This window comes from Coturnix japonica, chromosome 12 (assembly GCF_001577835.2).
Source record: "Coturnix japonica isolate 7356 chromosome 12, Coturnix japonica 2.1, whole genome shotgun sequence".
Lineage (NCBI taxonomy): Eukaryota > Metazoa > Chordata > Aves > Galliformes > Phasianidae > Coturnix > Coturnix japonica.
Window position 1 is genome coordinate 429,430 of NC_029527.1, and position 21,676 is coordinate 451,105.

General features: G+C 46.6%; 1 protein-coding gene across 3 annotated transcripts; it reads right to left on the reverse strand.

Moving 5' to 3' along the window:
• Positions 1-9: 9 nt before the first annotated feature.
• Positions 10-21,670, reverse strand: LOC107319543 (store-operated calcium entry regulator STIMATE-like). Of its 3 annotated transcripts, none has more exons than XM_015874448.2 (8): positions 21,434-21,669; positions 12,717-12,765; positions 11,592-11,687; positions 8,841-8,962; positions 6,725-6,837; positions 5,746-5,823; positions 4,683-4,832; positions 10-3,976 (listed from the first exon to the last, which is right to left on the reverse strand). In XM_015874448.2, exons 1-8 carry the CDS (start codon positions 21,591-21,593, stop codon positions 3,860-3,862), a joined length of 885 nt encoding a protein of 294 aa, XP_015729934.1. In that variant the 5' UTR covers positions 21,594-21,669; the 3' UTR covers positions 10-3,859. The 3 variants fall into 3 exon arrangements, with proteins under 3 accessions (XP_015729934.1, XP_032303202.1, XP_015729935.1); XM_032447311.1 differs by lacking the exon at positions 21,434-21,669 and adding an exon at positions 15,769-18,193; XM_015874449.2 differs by lacking the exon at positions 5,746-5,823 and having other exon boundaries at positions 21,434-21,670.
• Between the last annotated feature and the right edge of the window lie 6 nt (positions 21,671-21,676).

Below are 21,676 nucleotides of genomic sequence, written 5' to 3' on the forward strand. Positions count from 1 at the left end.
GAGCACAGATCTGTAATAAGTCACCTTTATTGTAACCCGTTATACAATGCAGTTACATCAGATACCCTTAGAAGTTGAAGGTAACGCTACTGATTAACAGCGTGGTCGGACAGAGGGCAGCAGAACGCAGCTGTTTGCTTTGCTCACACAGGCTCCAATCTGACTTTACTTACAAACAAACCCAACGTTCAGTTGGAGACAGATACCCACCAAAGACAGAAACACCTACAAGAGTCCCTTTGTAAAGATACTGCAGCTTTACTTTGTAAAACTATAGCAGCCATTTTCAGTAATTGAGCTGGAAACTTTAAGTACATAAGAGGTTTGCACCCCTCTGCTGTACGACCTGCTCTGACCTGATGTGGCCGAATTTATTCTCTTCCATCGCTGGTTTCTCCTGCACAGTGAAGCTGCCAACATGGGCTGGTCAAGCACAGTGGCAGAGACCCCTCGTGATGCTCAGCTCCTGCAGAGCCCCCCTCCCCTCTGGGTGCACAGTGGGCAGGGATGGATCACTTTGCATTGCTCTGATTTGCAACTCAATTTCTGAGTCTTCCCTGAAAAAATCTTGAGCCCGTTGTAGTGAGCAGCATTAATGTACAGCATCCACCGACTGGAAGTCAGACAAGGGGACCTGAACGGATTAAAGCCAGAGCCTGAAAACCACATCCCAGGTAACAGCGGAGCTGTCAGCCCACACGGACGTGCTGCAGGTCAGACACCAGGAGCTGTTCATAGATGGAGGCTGACCCAGACGTGGGAAATCTCAGCTGCACCAACACTGTATGTCGGTACGTTACGCTCCCTTTCTCTCACTCTGACATACAGAACGCAGCTTATTTCCATTAACAATCACGTTTTCAAGCCTGAACTAATCTTCACTGTTGGCTGTCATGAACAGCATTAGCCAGGTGTGAGCTCAGAGCGCCAGTGTGAGGACAGACACAAAGCTGCCATCATGGTATTATTATGACTGGACCGACTCTGAGTCGAACACTGACTCCAGCCGTGCCTGCAGCCCATGGCCACGAGCAGCACGATGCAGGGAGCACGGGGCAAATCCTTCCCTGCACACGGGAGCTCGGACAGGAGCCCACCAACCCACACTGACCACAGCTCCCATTCTCATCTCCAAAGGGGAAAACTGCAGCTGTGCACCTTTTCTTCCTTTTTCACGCGATAATGTAAAACAAACAGCAGAAAACCAGGCCTGGGTGTTGGGCTGAGCTTGTGAGCAAGAACTTGGTCTTAGCAGAGGGAGTTAGAGCAGTTTTTCTCCCTCTGAAGATACTCTCCTCCTCCCATTGCTGCAGTACTTAAAACACTCGACTTCTCTTTGGCTCATAGTGCTTTCCTACATCACCTCGCTAGGCATGCTGAAGTCTCAAACCAAGCAACGTTTAAGCACTTAAGACATAAAAAATCAGGCATTTGCAAAAACCACCTTCAAGAAATGCTCTGTAGTGCTTTATATTCCTTTGAACTCCTTTCTATTCCTTTATATTCCTTTGGACTCCTTTCTATTCCTTTCTTTTCCTTTGTACTCAGTCAGCCAGTTTGAGGTCTGCTCAAAACAAATACTTTACATGATTAAGGCCATAATTTCATACGGACATTTCACAGACTGCACACGAGACCAGAAATAGATATAGAAATAGATATCATTTCAATAATTTAAGAGATCAGAGGAGGGAAAAGGAAGATGAAATGAAAGCCTGTAGAGTTAAACCTGTGTGCGCCGCGCAGTTGATGAGGATAGCAGTGACTGTGCAGCACATGCGACGCACTTGGATTCCACCAGCTGAAACTCAACAAAGCCTACGCTGAAAATATAAACACATTTACGACGAGAGCCAGCCCCAGCTCTCACATCCCTTTAGAACAGCAGGTTGTTGATGAAAAGGAATTCCTCGAAGGACTTCTGTGCTTGTGGAGACACAAAACTACCCAACCAGCAACTACCAGCAGGGCAATGAAACCAACAACCAGCAACACTAAAAACGAAAACAGAGGCAACACTGATGAGGGACATTTCCCCGTTTCCCTGTCCTCCAGGTCGTCAGATTCTACATTGAATCTAAAAGAAACGCTCGTATTTGAACTTATTGCAGTAATTACATTTCAGTGCACAGTAACAGAGGTCAGTGGCTCACCTAAGCTTGCAAACACCAGGTTTGGTACAACGTCCCTTTGAATCAGCTGGGCACGCTGAGGTGATCCCTGGAGGCTCAGAGCGCTGCGTTCACCTCAGCAGCCGAGCAGGAAAAGGAAAGCTGGAGCAGTGGGAAGGAAGGGAGCGCACAGTTCGGTATTTACTAAGGCCCAAGAACCAGGTGTAAGCGGTCTGGATAAGAAAATCACTTCAAGACCTGGTAAAGTCATAAAAAATGTAAAAAATCTTAAAAAGTTCTGAGCAGTTTTCGGATGAAACTGTTTGGTTTAAGGCTTGGAACACTTCTGGTGTCCGGACACTAAAACAGACTTGCAATCAGTCTCTGTTGTCACTTCTCTGACACACCGCCTTGTCCTGCACAAGGTTCAGCTCAGCAAGGAAAGCTGTCAGAAACATTCAGAACACAGGCAAAGCAAAAGGATCTCACTGAAAATGCCCGAAGGGTTTTAGAGCAGCACACGTTGTCAACTGCTAGAAGACATGAGCTGAGAACTGCAGAAGTTCTGCAGCAGCTGCACTACGCCTCTCTTCTGTGACATACGAGAGGATAGCCAGGTTGACAGGAAAGTAAACAGAAGACTCCCGTTTTTCAAGCACACGACACAGAAGGTTGCTTTTTCAACAGAAAATAAGCATGGGACAGAATTAGTCACAATACTGTAGCACAGTCCTCCATCAGATCGAGGCCCTGGATGGCCCTACGCAAGGAAAAGCCTCAGGAAGGTTCCACCCCTCCTGCACTACACAAGAGGTTCACACAGCAGACTTTCAGACACGGAAATAAATTCAATCACAGATATTGGTTTCACAAAGAAGTGACCTACTGTGACACACTGCTGCTATACACTAAAGTGCACATTAGTCAAACACGCGGCCAACACCTCGTACTGAACAAAGGTATTCTCAAATCACATGGTCATAATCACACCAAGGACTGCATCCTTAGTGACACCTGGTGATTGCAGCAGTGACAGAGCTCTTCCCTTTGCAGCCCCTTTGTCTGAAACCAGCACACAAGGATAAAACGATGTTCACGACAAACTGACAAACCTTTTGACCTTTTCTGCACAAAGAAGGGAACGACACCCTTTGCTCTGACAAGGAGAATCTTTAAATACAACCGTATGAAAATATAACTTAAATATAAAATAGTCAAATAGATTTGAGGAATCTTGGAAAAAATCTTTGTTCCACCTATTAGTTCCATAGGTACCTGGTAGCAAGTAAACATTTGTACTTAAAAAAATAACAGTAAGTTACAGCTTGTAGCCATAAACTATTCTGCTCTAGGAATTATGCTGCAAAAGCCAGTTTTAGTAATAAAACACACTCTAACTTATTCAATTTGGATGCCTTTTAGAGAACATCTTACACCGCATCATCCGGTAACCACAAAGGAAAGGTTACTGGATCTTATCTGGATCTTCTCTGACATGTCAGATGCAGTCACAGCAGTGACCCGTCCTTAACAATGCTGCTTTCACACAGGATGAAAAGACATTCTTGCATAATTGGTCAGTGTGTCTGTAGTGCAACTGAACTGCAAGTCTTCCAGCTGATTGCATTATGTTGACAGACCTTGCTTTTGAGTCAGTTTGTATGAAAGTGAGAAGCAACTGCAACATTAAAACCCACTGACTGAGAAGTTCTTGCAGTGAAACCTGCAAACACAGGTCAGGGAATGCATCATACTGGCAGACCAAAACGATGCTTCTTCTTCTTAATGGGCTTTAGGTTGGTCAGTCTACGCAGGTCCTCTTCCACGTCCGATTCCTCCATCTCATCGTCTGCCGAGATGAGGATCTACAGACAAATTACAGCTCCTGAGTAACACACAAAGTCACAGTCTTCCCTCACCCTGCTCTATACCCCTGCAAAGCACCTTCTACAGAACACAATTTGGACATACAGTTCATTCTACCCAACAATATCACGCATCCAACCCAAAACCTGAAGTAAGTTTCAAAGAAGGATGCATGTGTATTAATTTCTACTACAGTCACAGACTGCACCTAAATAAATCAGTGACCCCAGCTCCTCCAGAATAGTGGGGGCACCTTGCTCTTAAAGTGAGAGAGAACACATAAGCTCTCTACTTACATCTGCAATATGATAGTCATTGTATTACAAAAACAAAGAAAAAAGAAAGCAAACCCACAAGGCAGCACTGTTTACAATACCCAGCCACCTCTCACTTTAAGCTACAGACCCATCCTCAGATTAGAATTGCCTTTTGTCAGCTTTTGTACTGCATAACATTTGCAGCAGCATTTGTAGTGTTACATCTGGGACATTTATATATACATGGTGACTTCCTGCCCTCCAGAAGGAAAACAACCAGCTACTGAGGGCTGCAACAATACCATCTTCTTATCCTCCTTTCAACTGCAAACATTAGGAACTGTGCAAAGAACATCAAAACCAAGCTCACAACGCTACAGTGCAATCAATGGCGTGAGAGAGGAATCACACTGATATTGCATTAATTGCAATAGTGAACTCTACGTACTTCTGACTCTGACTCCTCATGTGATGCTGCTCTCCTGTAGCGGACTTTACTCCCATTTCTTGAATCTTGTCCTGCTTCTTTTTCTTCAAGTTTAGCTTTTGTCTTCCCTTTCTTCATAAGAAAATTATCTACAACCCAGAAGATAAATGCCTGGTAAAGAGAAGGAGAAAAGTGACGGTTCAGTTCTTTCAGGTGAGCGTATGCTTGTTTGGTCAACGTGCAGACAAAAATTAGGAAAACTTAACAATAATTCCAAACTGCCCAAAAAGTTAAGCTTTACATAAGCACTCAGCTCCGAGGCTTATCATACATTGCACAAATCCTCTACAACATGTCTACTTTAATCCTCGGAAGCAGAGGAGAGAACAAGAAAAACAACTGTTGTTCAGAGCAATCATTAACTCCTCATGCAGAAACCTGAGTGGCTTTAGGCAGACATTTGGGGGCAACAGAGCTTCCCATTTCAAAGAAAGTCCACAACTGAGCAAAACAAGGAGAGAAAAAGCTGCCAGCAGTTACTGGGTGCAAATACACCATCTCTGGCTCTAGTCTCGACTCCCAGACTGCTGGCAAGGTGTACTCAGGTAAGGATGGTGTTGTAGGCATTAACCACAGGATGATGGCACGTTTGCACTCTTCCACTCCTGTGTTGACCAGTCACTGACAGCTGTGGTCAGACACAGGATACTTCACAGTGCAGCAATCCTTATAACTGCTTTCTAAAGCAGATTTCATTCTTGTTTTACAATCCCTACGTAAGTATTCCATTATTACGTTCAATCTACTCAAGTCACCAGCCCAAAGAAGTCAACAAAGCACTTCTATACCTCTCCTGAGCCTGGTTACTTAGCTAAGTATGGATTTCAGCTACGTGCAATTGACATGTTCAGGCATTTTCTCCTTTCTTTGACACTCTTCCTTTTAAAAAAAATGAAGATAATTACCACATGAAGGTACACTGTGCTTTAAGGATTAACATTAATCAAGGATTAGTGATATTTAACTACCAGATGGGAGAAAAATACAAGTAAACATCTCATTGAAGCATGCAAGTTATACTGACATTAACAAAGAAGGGAACTATCAACATGACGATAGCCAGCTCCAACTGGGGGTTCTCTATAGGATTCAATAAAGCTACCTGTGAAAAGAAAAGGATTAAATTCAGATCAGGGCAGCATGGGTACAACTGGATTAGTAAGTGCAACCACCGATGTACTAACACTACATAAACAGTTCATGTGAACAAAAAAAGGATAGCTTTGTAGGAAAGGAGAGCATTTAGGACAGCTTATAAATCACCACAGATCAGTGAGTGGGGCCAGAAAGACACTTATCTCTGCCATTTTTGTTTATAGAAGTCTGAGGAGATGCTTTCAAATAATCTGGGCCACTTTAGAGCTGCATGTTCCCAAGGAACATGTTTTTAAGTCTTATCTTAAGGAAATTTAAACAGACCAGAGCTATACAAAACACACAGTGAGATAACTCAGCTCCCAAATTAGCCCACACCACGTAAGAGGGACTAACTGGGGTTAGTGTGCCACAGCACACATCACTCTCAGTGCTAAGTTACACTGATGCTATCAGAATGAATCCAGTCATCAGCAGCTGCCTTCCCTGAACCTCTGCAAATTACCAACAGCCTCCAGTTTACTTTTATAACAGTGATGTGAAGGAAATTTAAAATACCATAGAAAGGAAAATGAAGTAGCTGCAAATATGAGTTAAACGTTAAGAAAAGGAGACATCCTTATCTATCTTCAAGAGCGTTCAGACAAGTAGACAGAATAAAATTTTATACATTGCAGTGTATATAAAAGGAAAACAAACAAGCTGTGATGGGATATTTCTGGCAATTAATGTCAGAAAGCCTAATCAAGGAACAGGAACATACCAGTCCTACAGAATTAAATGGCACTGAGTGTAGTCAGCTGAGGTGCTAGAGGATATGTTGAACCAACAAACACTGGAACATCAGAAATCTGCTGCTTTACGGCTTGCACTGAAATTTGTCTGTAAGATGCAGTAAAAAGACAAACCTCCTTCCACTGAGGAATCAGAAGCACTATAATGATGATGGTTTTCTCAAATGTCATAATCATTATGTACAGAGCACACTGACCCATCCAAGCGCTGCACTGCAGCGGGTCACCTGCAAGAGAGAAGTTCAATATACTCATATGGGTGGTTTTTACCTCCCAGCAAACACTTCAGAGAAGCAGTACGAGAAGGACACTCATACCCTCTTGTAGTGCCCTCCCCTGCTTCCTTAGTGCTGTTCCAACCACCCCTGCCCCACTCCACCCCAATTTAGCACATACAGGCTACCTTAAACATCTTTCCTCTCTACAAAGCTGGGTTTTGTAAGTACCCAATGGTAATTATAGCAACAGGTGCAAACAACACTATCATAAATTTAAATGAGTAAAATATTAATCAGGATCACACTTCCATTTCAAACTGAAAGTCTGAATATCTGCAGTGCCCCAATAGGAAGCGGCAGAGTGAAAACCTGAGTGCTCTGTTATCTGCCTGAACAGAAATGAGCTGACACAAACATCTGAACAGAAAAACCACGGTTAGATTTTATGGGTGCAAGGAGAAAGGAAGAGAAAAGAGAGGAATGGTTGTGCTTCACTGGAAGCCAAAAGGAAGCTTTGCTGGGGGCACTGGTGGCTCCTTACACTTCTGCACCGTCTTCAACTGCAGCTTAGAACTCGTCAGCCTGGGGATGAATAATGTGCAATGGAAATTCAGATGCCTTTGTGCATTTGTAATGCATAATAGATAGTTGCTACTTCCTTTTCTGGAACATTTCTGAAAGGCTTTCAGTGTTAATACTTGGGGATGATCTTGAGACTGAACTGTTTTGCTGCTTAAAAAAATCTGAAACTGGAAAAACTGGCAGCAGTGACAACTGGAGCAACATGCTCTGAAAATGCTGGGCAATAAGAAGCAGCCTGCATGAGGGCACACTGCACTCATCGGCCACCCTGTAGAATCCTGTTCATAGCCAGCTCTTAAACAAAATACTCACAACTCCTCTATCCTGAAACTTGTTTTGCTTCAAATTTCAAGGCATTTTCTTATAAAAAAGCCAATTTGAGGAACCTCTCCAAAACAACATCTGAAAGCTTTACAGTGAGAGTCTATCTACCCGGTAGGTAGGCTGCGAGTAATCTGGGAAGCAAAGAGACCACAGCCATCTATTTGCCAATGGAGCTCGTTGTCAGCCAGGGGAATTTGGTCACTTGTTTTCTACTCCCAGCAGCTAAACTGACCTAATGCAAGAAGGGAGGGGGAATGCTGGAAACATTCTGTTTGGTACAGATCACAGCTGCTTTTTTCCTCTTTACATACTCAAATATATTAACTGATTCCACACTTCTATTAAAATCCAGCCACTGACGTAATGAATCTGGAAATATGAAAACAAATGCAATAGATGTAAAAATTCTGACAACAAAGCCCTTGAGGGAGCACCACGCTATGAGATTCATAAATTAGCATGCTGTACAAACAGCAACCATGTTGGCATCTTGGTACCCATTCCTTTCTTGAGGCATTTACACTTAAAAACTACCCTCCATATAAAGAGCGGCTTTTAAAACCAGCAAGACAACAGCTATTTTTATGACAGCTTCTCAAGTAGTGAATCACCGGGGATCAAGTAATAGAGCTAAGATGGGAAATGAGCTCACAGCGAGAACAAGCTTGAGACAAATGATTATTTGGGCTCTAGAAACACAAACAACATCACTCAGTCAAAAGAGGAGACTTGCTCATTGGTGGGCTTTGTTTTTCCACGCTCGCAAACCACCCGAAAACACGCTCATCTTCAAGCACATTTCCTTTGGTGCTGGGCAGCCTGGGCTGCTGGTTGTGACCCTGCACATAGCAGGGGTTGGAACTGGATGAGCACTGTGGGCCTTTGCAACCCAGGCCATTCTATGATCCAATAACTTGTAAAAGACTTGTTACACATAGACCTGGAATGCCAAGGTACAGAATGTGCAAGAACGCAACTGACAAGTGAAATATTACAACAGCCATTATGACAGCTGTGCTGCGACTTAAAGATCAGCTAACTGTTAACTGAAACATCCTGAAATTCTGCTTTGGAAAGTGTTTCAGTGCAAAAAGAGAAACATTTACCATATTCACCAAAGCGCAGGGACTCCCACTGCTGCCATTCCACAATGCTGCTGACTGCACGTACACCTGCATAGATTAACAGCATTCCTAATGTGGCATCTAACAAGAAGTTGATAAAGTACCTGAAAAGAAAAAGAAAGATGAAGCAAGGAGTAAGAGTCTGTTTTCCAGAAATTCAGAGTATTTTAAATCTGCCGCTGATAAATCCATATAAATGTTGTGAAGCTGGAACACTTCAATGAATCATTTACCCACTTCGGCAACTACAGAGCATAACATTTGAATGGCTTTACCAGAGTATCAATATTCTGTTTCAGGCTTTAGCTTCAGCTTACATTTCTGCCAACGTTGGGTGTGGGCTCATGCGTGCATGCAGCGCCTGCAGTCACTGTCAAAGCCCCATTTCAAATTACTGAGGGCTGCAGTGGAAATAATTTACTTCAGCACTTCAGGTCTTGCTTAAAGGATGTTTGAAACTGAATCCAGAACAAGCCTTCCCACAAAACAACTTAGTGCACTGGACACAAGACTGTTGCACTATCAACTGCTTCAGGAGGAACTTCTGCAATCTTACCTACACTTTAAAAATCTACAGAGATTTCTACGTGTTTCAAATTAATTCTTAGGCCCATTCAATGGTGCAGCTGGACTTCAGAGTCCTCGTGAGCCCGTGTGCTTTGTTTACTACTGCTCCATTTTGGCTGAACAAAACAGCAGCTGAGAAAGAGACAGCGAAGGTCATCCCTGCTGACAGCCACACAGCGAATCCCTGTAACTGAGATGCCTATTTGGCAGTTCCCAATGCTAACGTAAACTCTGGAGTCCACAGGTTCTTATCTGCAGCAATAAAAAGAACAGATCAGAGCTGTGTGCTTCTGCTGGACAAAAAACAACGCTAGTAAGAGGAAAGCAAATACAGAACATGGACATTCAAAGCAGTAAAGAAGGAGCTGTTCTGACCCTCAAAAATCCCATTCAAGCAGCAGCTCAAGAGTAAAAACAATCAGACATGCCCTGCTTCAGCCAAGATGCACCTGTAAGCTTTTAAACAACAGTTATTTTCCAACAGTTGCACGTCAAATTGTAGTTTGAATGAACTTTTGTATTAGACATGCACTTAAATCCATGCTGAGCACTTAGCAGATGAAGCCCAGCAACTGCAGGAGTCCACAGGTCGGCCGGGGCCACCAGGGGCTGCTCTAAGCCTGCAGCAGGAGACGGCCCAGCAGCAGCTGGCAGAAGGTCCATTGCCCAGCACTGCTGCCATCCTGCTGCTGTGGGGCAGGTCAGACGTGCTCAGAGCCCACCAGTGGTACCCAGCGCTGAGGGACACTGTGCTTGCTTTGTCTGCTAAGAATCCTTCACGCCACAAGGTGCTTTGTCAGCTTTCATCTTACCCTGCCTGAGTTAGAGCACTGCAGTACCAAGCTGACAAACACGAGCTTCCAGTCGTAATTCTTTCCAAGCTCTGAATCACAGCATTCTCTAAAACGGCATTTTCTGGTTTTGTTCTGAAAATAACCCACAAACTACAAAACAAAAACTACCCACCGTGAAGTTTTGCTGAGTTAAATCACTATTATTTGAACTCACAGGCAGAAGTGCTGCTTCTGCTCAGCAGTTTTCACCCACTCGTGCCCTTAAGGTATATTTCTGCCCAAGAAAGGCAGAGTGGCTCTGGTTGACGTAGCAGACTGTCTTTCTGACAACAGCGAGGACCTGGGCCCTTGCCTAAGACACCGCACAGCTCCACGCAGTTATCCTGAGAACGCTGAATGACGTTTCTGCCTCCCACCCTTCTGGCTGCTGTGCGCCACGTTATGTTTATGTGAACAGTGGAATCTGAAAATGAAGTTACGTAGACTATACAGACACGTGCCAAAGACCTCTTGTTTTGGAACCTCAGCAGCCAACACAAAGAGCTCCTAGATTTTAAAGACACCCTAATGAAGTACTAGGCTTTATCTTCAAAGAATGATGATTCTAGACATGTTTTCATTAGCTTAAACACACACATGAAAATGGAACAAAAGCAATTTGCACCTGTCACTTTATAAATCATCAGGAAATTAAGTCAGTAAGGGGAGAAATCCAACAGTGATGCCTGTTATTACTGACACTCTCAATATTACACCTTAATCTCCACAGTCAGTGCATTAAAACAATGCATTTTCCCTACCAAAATGCTGTGGTGGGAGGAGAAAAGCAGTGTTTTACCAGGACGTTGATTGCATGTAGAAACAGAATAAACTAAAGAGAAATAAAGAGAAATAAAGAGAAGTCTTTAGCCTTGGGAAACACCACAAACATTTTCCTTGAGCCACTGAACTTCTTTGGTTACCAAAGGACAACAGTGAGCAGCTGCCATCATCAAAGTTACTGCCTTTGGTTCTAAGGGGCAAATGATGAGGCTTTTACAAGCAATTTCATAGCTTATCAGTTTATCCTCAGTCTAAAGCATCCATACACAGACCAGAAAAAAACCCCACGCCCAAAAGCAAGCAAATAACCAACCAACCAACAAAAACAAACAAAAAACCCAAACCACGTTCCTAGGTCCAAACAGCCTGACACCAACAGAGCAAATTCCGGATCTTACATTAACTGAGCTTAAAACAAAAGTCTTTGGAAGTGACTGACTTCTTGCATGAAAACTGGTTTCTCAGACCTATTTTGTGTTAGTGTCCAAATACAGCAAACTCAACAGTGGAACCTCCGTATTCATCAGTGGTTCAAAAATGAAGCACTCACAGTGAACAAGGGTCTTCTTCAGTAAGGTCTGATAAGTAGACGTTTGCAAAGTGGATGAACAACATCCCTATGGCTTGCTTGGAAGTGTCTAAAAACCTGCAACGAGTGAAAAACAGCTATTAAGACACATTCAACTGTTTACAACAGTGTGACGCAGCACATTTATATTAAAGCCCCAACCCAATTATTCATTTTTCATAAAATAACAACACTAAAAGGTAATATGCCACCAATTTGGTATTAAAACTTTATTCTTCCAAATGCACTGTGCTACACAGTGCTGGGACGAGGCAGGAGGCCAACACATTACTTATCTAATCACTACAGCATGTGATAAATAACGATACCCAAGTCCCAGAATGAGATTCTTGGCTTAAAAACTGAAAGCAGCCAGACTGAATTTCAGACTGATGCAGGCTGTAAACAAAGAATTGGGATTTACTTTTTCCATAAAATAAGTGCCAGGATTAATTATGAAAAGCAGGGTTCCTTCAGATGAACTGAAGCCATTGGAAACAAGCCCCAAACTAACATCATTGCAGTCTTCAACACCTGGAACAACAGCATAACATTTACATCTGCCTCAGAAATAGTACGGGTTATGCTGGCATCACTACAAGAAAACAGTATGTGACAGAACAAGGGGGAATGGCTTCAAACCAAAGGAGGGAAGACTGAGGTGAGACGTGAGGAGGAAATTGTTTACTCAGAGTGCTGGCATTGCTGCCCAGAGCTGCAGGTGCCATTCCTGGAGCTGCTCTGGGCAGCCTGAGCTGGGGGCAGCCAGCCCAGGGCAGGGGTGAGCTCCATGATCTGCAAGGTCTCTTCCAATCTAAGCCATTCCATGATCTTAGTGCTGGAGTCTATCTCCAGGAGAAGGTACAACATAACGCTATATGTCTAAAGGTATCTTTGTGGTGATACCTGGAAGAGTACCTGGAAGGGAAATACCCAAAGAATATACCATTTCATTGACCAGTGTATTTCAGTAATTGTTTTGTTCATCGCATTCTTGTCACCATCTTTTTTTTTTTTTAAATTATTGTCACATTCAACCAACCTTTCTCTCAATACATAAAACACACAAGAAGCTGCACCAAAGGAGCGAACCCTGCAGCAACGTACCATATCCTCCAAGGGCGTCTTTCATGCTTTGGTTCTCTTAGTCGTTTTACTAGAAAAGAAGAAAAACAATTGGAGATAATCAGCAACTCCACACACGAGACACGGTGAGAAGTAAAAGCAGATCTCCGTGCAGAAGCATTGCACTCTCCGCTAAATCAGGACTTACCCAACAGCATTTCATTGTATCCATCCCTAAAGATGGATTTTAGGAGAAACCTCCTCCCTCCCCTCCCACCACCCAGCGACCAACGGCCGGGCTGGCAGCACCACCCACACAACAACCAGCCACTGCCTGACTGCCATTGCCACGGCTGTGTCCTTAGGACCATGCAACCAGAGAATTTAATCTCCGACAGTAAAGCAGGTTTGGAATATCAGATAAAGCAGTTTCTTTCACTCCCTGGAGACCAGAAGTGAGGTAGGAAAGCACTGCTTGTAACGTAGGGCAAACTACAGCATTAGAGAGAAATCCGAAAGATGAGTAACAAGACAAACGTATTATCTGACAAAGCTTATGTACTTTCTGGATGACAAATTAGACTTTTGTGCACAAACCGAATTCCAAATGAGAATTGGGATGGATCTTAAAATCAGATGCTGCTTTCACTGGAAGGTTTGACAGCCTATTAAAAAAAGCCAAACAAACCAAAAACCACCACCAACAAAATAACATTATTAAAACAGATGTCATCTACACGAAGGTAAAAAGCCACAGACAAATGTGGCTCTTTCAATCTTGATGCTGCCCACAAGACAAGCTGCTGTGTCCCCATGAGCTCAGGGGAGCAAAGCCCAAAGCACGATGGAGGACATGAACTCTGGGCTCAGAGGGACTGGGTGACATCCAGCCCTGGGGCAGCTCTGGGACACAGCATCACATCCCAGTTTGATGTGGCACGGGATGCGGGGTCATTCTGTGATCGCACAGGGCTTCCTTCTACTGCCCAAAGCACAGAACCTTTCCCCACCACCAGACAACATCCCCTACCACTGCCTTTAACACCAACCCTGAACAATAACTATTCACGTTATTATTTCAGCAGCCTCCTAAAAGAACGTGGCTGTTGGAAATTGAAAAGTGGGGAGAGGAGAAGGCTGCACACGTGCTAATTACCTTCACTTTGCAAGACGGGGCAGTGCACAGCTGTGGGCTGGGGAGCAGCTCCCACCTGCCCCAAGCAGCCACGCACCGCGCTCAGCACCAGCAGGGCCAGGCACAGAGCACAGCTCACAGCGCTGCTCTGAGAGCCCAGCAGATGAGCAGTAATTAACGAGCAGCGTTCGGCATTTCACACTCAATTACAAATGAAGAAAGCAGCAGCGCAGTTCGTACATCCCATGCCAGAAATTTTCAGGAAAGGAAATGAAAGCAGTTCTGCCAACACGCACGGAGCTGCCAGATGGGCAGATAACAGAGCAGACAGCACGAAGGCAAAGCACAGTAATGCACGCTGAAGCTCATGAGTTGTCCCCCCGCTTCAGGAAGCTGCTATCAATAATGCAGGACAGATTTCACCTATTTTGAACTCTGCTCTGGAGGGTTGTCAGAACCTCAGCTCTGCTCATCGCTACCAACGCTTCTTCCACAACCGTTACAAATATCCACCACTAATTCCCCAAATCCCGAAGAGAAGCACTGTGCTGCACCACAGAACAACACCCACTGCGGGGCTGTCCCTGCAGCCATCTCCTGTTTGAACCCCCTCCTTTACACACTAAGGCAAAGCTTTTAAGGGGCTGCAGCTGAAGCTTCACTCGAGCCCAACATTTCCTCCTTGGCAGCAGAGGAATAAGAAATTGCAGATATCCCCAGATCAACCTTGCAACAAACATCACACCGAACGAGAAGGAGCTGGAGCGATGCCTTACAAAAGGGCAACAAGTCTGTAAGCTACAAATGTGCCTAAAAGCTTCTGTGACACCAAAGAGCTCAGGATCTCCTCCCATTCACAGGGCTTTTTATAAAAGAACATCGTTTTTCACTTGTTTGTTTTAAAGAGAGGTAATAAATGCATGACTTGGTTAGCATGAAAGACTGAAAGCAGCAGTGCCTCTGCCATGCTCCAGACAAAGCAGAGCTGCACGGTGTGCCCACTAATTCATTTGTTGCCCCACTGTTAATTCACAGAATGGTTTGGGTTGGAAGGGACCTCAAGGATCACGAAGCTCCAACCTCCCGCCACATGCAGGGCCACCAACCTCCACCCTGAATACCAGCCCAGGCTGCCCATCCAACCTGGCCTTGAACGGGGCATCCACAGCCTCTGGGCAGCAGTTCCAGCACCTCCCCACTCTCTCTGTAAAGAACTGACATCCAACCCAAATCTTCCCTCCCTCAGCTTAAAGCCATTTCCCCTTGTCCTGCTGTTATCTACCCTTACAAAGAGCTGACTCCTGTCCTGAAGCCGCTGGTTTCCAGCTGGGACAAAGGACACCCCAGGAGCGGTTGTTTTTTCACTATGAAGGAAATATGTCAGTGAACCAATACTGCTCCTGAGCTTTGGAATACAACAGTTCGTCCCTCTCCAGGACACACAGCCAAATGCATTACCTGGAGGTGGTTTGTCCTCACAAACACTTGTGTTTTTCAAGCTGAAGCAATGCTCCCCAAGCAGCAGGCATGTGGCAGACAGCCTGCAGCACAGCTGAGCCTGCTCCGTGCATCCTGCTGGCACCGTGTGGGGAACCAATGTCAGAGCACAGCTCCCAGCTCCCACCTGGCAGACATTCAGACAGGAGCTCCCGCCCTCAGTCTCTGGCCTGTTTGCTGGGCAGCATTCTAGAGGTCAGGAACCGCTGTGCAAACTGTGCTATGCAAACAAGAGGACTCAACCCCCTGACTCCTGAAGGCACGCCAAGGGTACAGCAATGATAAAACACTGCAAGCAAAGGTTAAGCAGCACAAATCCATATTACCGTGCACTGCACACCCATTTATGGCACACAGCACCATTTTCACCTATAGTGCTCCTGGAATGCTCAATAACAGACAACGCTTTCCTGACATCACTAGCACAACAACAGGTATCAGTGAACTTTAAGGCATACACACCAGTTGTTTTAAGCCAGCAGCAGAACCCACAGTGCTGCCAAAGCACGGCAACAAACGCCCCCATCAGAGAGCTCATCAGTCAGGCCTGCAGTGGAACAGTCCCAAAAGCAGAAGCCAACTCCCAAATGTATCTTCAGACCAATGCAAGAAGCACGTGAAGCTGTTCCTCTTTGTGGAAAACAATGAGCACAGCAAAGGGAGGCCAAGGGTGGATTTACACAGCCTGTTTAACGTCCATTGAAATTCTATGTAGTTCTTGCTAACCAGATTGATCCTTCTGCTGATGACACAACAGAAGCGCTGCATTGCAGAAGGGAGACTCATTTCACCTAACAAAAAGAAAAGCAGAAAATTACACAACCAACTTTCACAAACACAGTGAATGGAGGGTTGCTGCCCGGTTGCCATGAAGGCTCCTTCGCTGCAGTGTCTCTACTAACAAGGTCTTTATTCCGTGCAGACGAAATGGCAATCATTTCCATGTGCAGGAGCACTGCTCTTATTGACACAGCTTTGTACCCCTTCACATTTGTGCAGCTTTCATGAAAGCTCCACAACACTCACACCTAATGCCTGCACTGTAACACACTGCTGGAAGAAAGCTCGAGCTTTTAGCATCAGATGAAGGAGGTAATTTTTAAGCTCAATTTTAAAGCTGTCTAGACCACTTCATTTTCTGTCATTACAATTACCTCTCAAAGAGAACATTCAAACCCTATGCAGATAAACTAAAATATGTTGCCATGTCACACCATCACCCTCGAGACAAGAAAGGTGTGCTAAAATGGTATTTGATGGTATTTGATGGTATTTGATGCTGAAATGGTATTTGATGGTATTTGATAGCTGATGTTTTCCAGAGCTGGTAAGAAATTAAGAGCAATAATTCCAAAAGAAATACAAATTTCTGGGAATAACATCTTTAAAAAAACAACCAGAGACAGAAGATGTGCTGTAAGTTGTGAGCAGCTGGTTGTAACCTTAAAGTCAGTTCTGGCCCATGGAAAGATCTGTACTTTTGACAGTGGGATAAAATGACAGGAACAACAATCAAAAGCAAAAGCAAAGGCTGTGCAGGTGAGTGCTGGCCTGCCTGCCTTGGGGCTGCCAAAGACTGACAGGACCAACCCCACAAAGCAGCACTGGCCAGACTTTGGGCATTTCACCAGTCACCAGTTCTCTAAAGCAGATTACATTTGAAACCCTGAAAAACTTCGGAACCCCTCTCCCTGGTTCACCTCCCGGCTCCAGGTCCTATCTGCTTACACTGCCTTCCTTCACTCAGTGTGCTGTGGTAGAGAAAAAGGAAAGGATAATTATAATGACAAATATACATATACCTATTTATATAGATATATATGAATGCATAAGCAATTGCTCACTGTCCCCCAACCATCACCCAGGTAGCCCCTGAGCAGTGGAAGAGAGCGAGGTGAACTCCCACCCCCTTCAAAACTCCTTCCAAGTGATGTCACATGGTATGGAATATCCCTTCGGCCAGTTTCAGTCCTAATTCTCTTCCCCGCTGCTCCTTGGGCCCTTCTTTGCAGACACTCTTGGCTCTGTACAGCACTGGTTAGCAGCACCTATAGACACTGGTGTTATCAACATTGTTTTCCTCCTAGAATTCTGACTTGGCACACTGAAAAAAACAATTCCATCCCAGCTGAAACCAAGACAAAGCAGAAGACAGCACACACCTGTGAGGCACAGCACAGGCACCAGCTCCCAAAGGATATAAACGCAAACTGTGAGGCTGTGCAATGCAGCACTGGTGGTAGGAACAGGCCCTTAGCACCCTGAGCAGCAGCGGGAACAAGCCGAGTTACTCCTGACCGAAGCACCATCCATCTTCCAGCTGCCAGGAGCAGCACACGCTCTGCGTTCTGTAGGGTGCACTTCTGGCTGTGATCATGAAGCATGTGAGTGGGACGGTGCTGTGAGAAGGTGAACGTTTCCTGCCCGCAGGCGTGAGGAAGCAGACGTGGCTCTCCATTTAATCAGCACCATCCACACAGATAAGACCTTGTCAGATACTTGCAAACTTCATTAACCATGAAATTAATATCACTGCAGAGTGCAGAAATGCACGGTGCATTTGTGCACATCAGCTCCTTACAAATTCAATTATAAAACATTAGTCAAGAACACCAGCTCATTATGCAGATTGCAGTTAAACAACAGGCGAGCTAACAGTTCAGGAGTTAGTTCTGATTAAACACAGCTCTCAAGTTCTGGATAATTTATCATTTTAATCGTTTCCAAAGGTCAACAAAATCGCACCCTTTTTTCTAAACATTCCATGATGTGAACAACACGTATAATTATACTCAGAACAATCTTATTATCTGGAGCATAATTACATCCATAGAAGGGCAGGATGGTTTGGGTTGGAAGGGACCTTTAAGATCACGCAGCTCTAACCCTGTGCTGTAGGCAGAGACACCTCCCATAGCCCAGGTTGCTCACAGCCCCATCCAGCCTTGAGTGCTTCCAGGGAGGGGCACCCACAGCCCCGTAAGAGATCTTAAGGAATATCTTAAAGAATGCGTGCTAACAGAAAGCAAGTCAGTAACCTCTACCCACATGGCTGCCTTTTGTTTCTGTCTGCGGTTGTTAAAGCACCCCCCATTGTTGACTCCAACACAATGATGCCCCTGAAGGGCTGACGCTGTGTGTAAATACACCGAGCGCACCAGGAGCTGTCCGTGGTGCTGCCCCCCGCCCTGCACGATCCGCCGATAAGCGCAGCGGGCACGTGAACTGCACGGAGAAAAGGCCGTAGGAGGAGCAGCTGGTGACTGACAGCTACAGGGACCGGCTGTCTATGGGACAGGCCTTTCCCCATTGCTTTGTGCGGCTCCAGCCCATGAAAACGCTATCTACAATGATACCGCACACGTGGGAATCCTGTGCTGGCACCATCAGTAAACCATGAAGTAGAGGATGCCCAGGAGGCACTTGGCACTTCTGCAGAATACACCGTGATATACAAAAACATTTCAAATGAGCTTTGTGGCATCAGCAATGAAATCCAAAACTGCTGCACCAAAGCATGAAAGCCAAGAAGCAAACAGCATCGCTATGAAGTCAGGCAGGCACACTGTGACACACGCCTTGAAGCTCCAGTGGTCGCCCTGCTGGTCTGAAGCACAACCAACCACCCCTTACGGCAGCGGAAACCCATTAAGGCTTCCTGTTACCGAGTGGCTTGGCATCCACCAACTAGGCTGGAAAACTGCACATGCTTGGGCAGGACAGGAGCAGAATTAAGTAGCAGACTTCAAAAAAGCAGGCTAACAGATTTGAGAACAAGAGGGTGGGATCCATAACAGTCACCAAACTGAGAAGAATTGCCAGAGAGGTCATTTGTAACTGGTGAACTCCCTTTTGCAGTGAGTTACAGACCACAGCCAGCACAAAACCACTCCAGTGCTCTGACTTCAGCACAGCTGCTGTAGAACAGCTGCAGCGTTCATCTGAAACCATCCCAGGGCACCTCTGGCTTCATCCCCAGTTAAACTGAAGGACAGAGGTCAGAAGCAGCACAGCAGCGGGCTCTGGTACCACTGTGTTCACCACCTACGAGGGCAGCACAGGAGGCGCTTACTGCTCTGGGATGTGGACAGAGAGAGCAGCGACCAGGTGCGATATCAGCAATTCTGATCACGATTCTGGATTTCTCAGGTCTGTAAGAACACATGCAAGCTACCCTTAGGCTGCAGGACTTAGTGAGCTAAGGGGGAAGGAAGCTTGGGCTTGGTTTCCAGTGGCTGCTCCAGCAGCTCAGAATGAGGTGCTCTGTCCCCATCACATCACTCCAGGGACAGCCTGGGGAGGCCATGGTGGGACCTTGGAAGACAATATATGCTTCTGGAGGAGAGCTGAGAGTGTAATGTCAGAGCAGCCAGGCAGGTGGACACACAGGGAGGTGCCACGCTGGAGTGACAAATACTAAGCAGTTTTGCCCTAGAAAAGTCCTTCATTCATTTGCAGATGGACATCTAGTAATGAGGTACTAAACTCCTTCTCATTACTATAACCAGAAAATAATAATTAGTAGAACACAAGCACAGTAAGATCCACCCAGAAAAGGGAAGGGCAAGTTGGGGTCACCTTTTGATACTCCCATCCAACAGAACTTCTTGCTTAGATGTCAAACTGACTATCTTTAAAGGCAAAGTACCGCTGTGCATAAAGAACAGTTCCAGAATACATCCTGGTTTACATTCTTTTCATTTCTTTTTCTGCAGAGGGTTCTGGACCACTAACAACAGAAGATCTCCTTCCAGGGCTCCTTTCCCAGGAAGGGGAGCAGCTCCCTCCTTTTGAAGAAATTTAAGCAGCAGCCAGGCAGCCACGTGCCCTCAGCTCCCTGCCCTGCTACAGAGGGACACTGCACACAGCAGTTCGGCTCTGTGCCGAGGATTAGTGCCACGAGGACAGGCAGCCCACCACTGACCCAACAGCTGTGCCACATCTCAGCCTGACCCTGCCACAGCCACTTGTCCCTCACAACTTCTCCCTCTTGTGCCCAATGGATGGAGGACTGCAATGGGGGGACACTTCAGCCTGAAAGCAAACACACGGGTCTGTTAATTCCCTCAGTGCTCTGGCCATATGACCCAGACCCAGGACGGCGCCATCCTTGCATGGGGTCACAGACAGCTCTGAAGGTGCTGAGGTCACCCCTGCTCTCTTTTCCCCCAGCATGAAGTCCCGATTCTCTTTCCTATCAGATTTGGCTCATGGCACATGGAGCAGACAGGCCTACTTGACTAACTGGAGCAATTGTTAAAGATCTTGGAACAGCAGGTCAAACATTGTTTAGAATATGACAGAAAGATCAGAAGCAGCAAAGCAAGAGCAGGAGAGCGAGCAGGAGCAGCACAGCCAGCACAGTGCAGCTCCTCCCGGGGATGTGAGCACCCCTTACAGTGCAGCTGGTCAGGGCGGCTTCTCCTCCTGGTGGAGGATCGGCCCAAGAAATGCAGCAAACACCGTCCTGTGAGCACTGGAACAAAGCAGCCTCTGCTTCTGCTTTTACTGCCAGCAGGACGAGCTGCCAGGCTCCCACTGCAGCCTCCTTTTCTAGCGGTACTTAGAGCAGTGACTGACCCCCCCCTCCCACCGCCCGCGGTCACAAGCAGCTCCCAGTGAATGCCCCGCTGCTCCACGTACAGAAACACTACACAGCACCGAGTCAGGACGCACAGCACACAGCGGGGCTCCTCAGCTCCCGGCCCAGCCTCGGTGTTACACTTTTTCCCAGCACAACCAAAACATCCCGTTTTTTAAGCGATACCACGGCCAGACAAGCGCAGCCTGGACTCAGCCCGGCAGCATCACACCCACGTGCTGAGCGCTGCCCGTTCCCGTGGTGCAGCTGCCGGCGGCCCCGGGAACGGGCACAGGAACAGGAACGGGAACAGGAACGGGCCCGGCCCGACCGGCCGCGTGTCAGCGCCCGCCGGGCTCAGGATGCGGGATGGCGGCACCGCTCCGACCCGAGCAGCGGAACGAGGCGCTGGACGACACCGAACCGGACCGGACCGAACCGCGCCGGCACCCACCGCCCCGAACGGCGCCGCCGCGGCCCTGACGCCGACTGTGGCCCGGCTCCCAGCGCAGGCCCTGCCCCGCCGCCCGGCCCGGCCCCACTCACGCATGAGGATGCTGAAGGCCAGGACGCCCAGCAGCCCCTGCAGGAAGATGCCGAAGCTGTCCATCAGGGCCCCGTTCTCGCAGCCCCGCTCGCCCTGCCCCGCTCCGGGCTGCGGGCTGAGCGCCGCGCCCAGGCTGCAGTTGGGCGGCGTCACCCCCATGGCCGGGCCCGGCCGCTGCCGGCATCAGCGGCGCGTGGCGACGTCGCGACCGGCGGCCGAGGCCGCGCCCCCCGCGCCGCTTC

Coding starts and splice junctions, on each gene's coding strand:
- LOC107319543 (XM_015874448.2), bottom strand. CDS start 21,593: ATGGGGGTGACGCCGCCCAACTGCAGCCTGGGCGCGGCGCTCAGCCCG. Junction 12,766..21,433: donor GGCCTTCAGCATCCTCATGC/GTGAGTGGGGCC, acceptor CTTCTTTTCTAG/TAAAACGACTAAGAGAACCA. Junction 4,833..5,745: donor TAGTTCCCTTCTTTGTTAAT/GTCAGTATAACT, acceptor TCTCTTTACCAG/GCATTTATCTTCTGGGTTGT.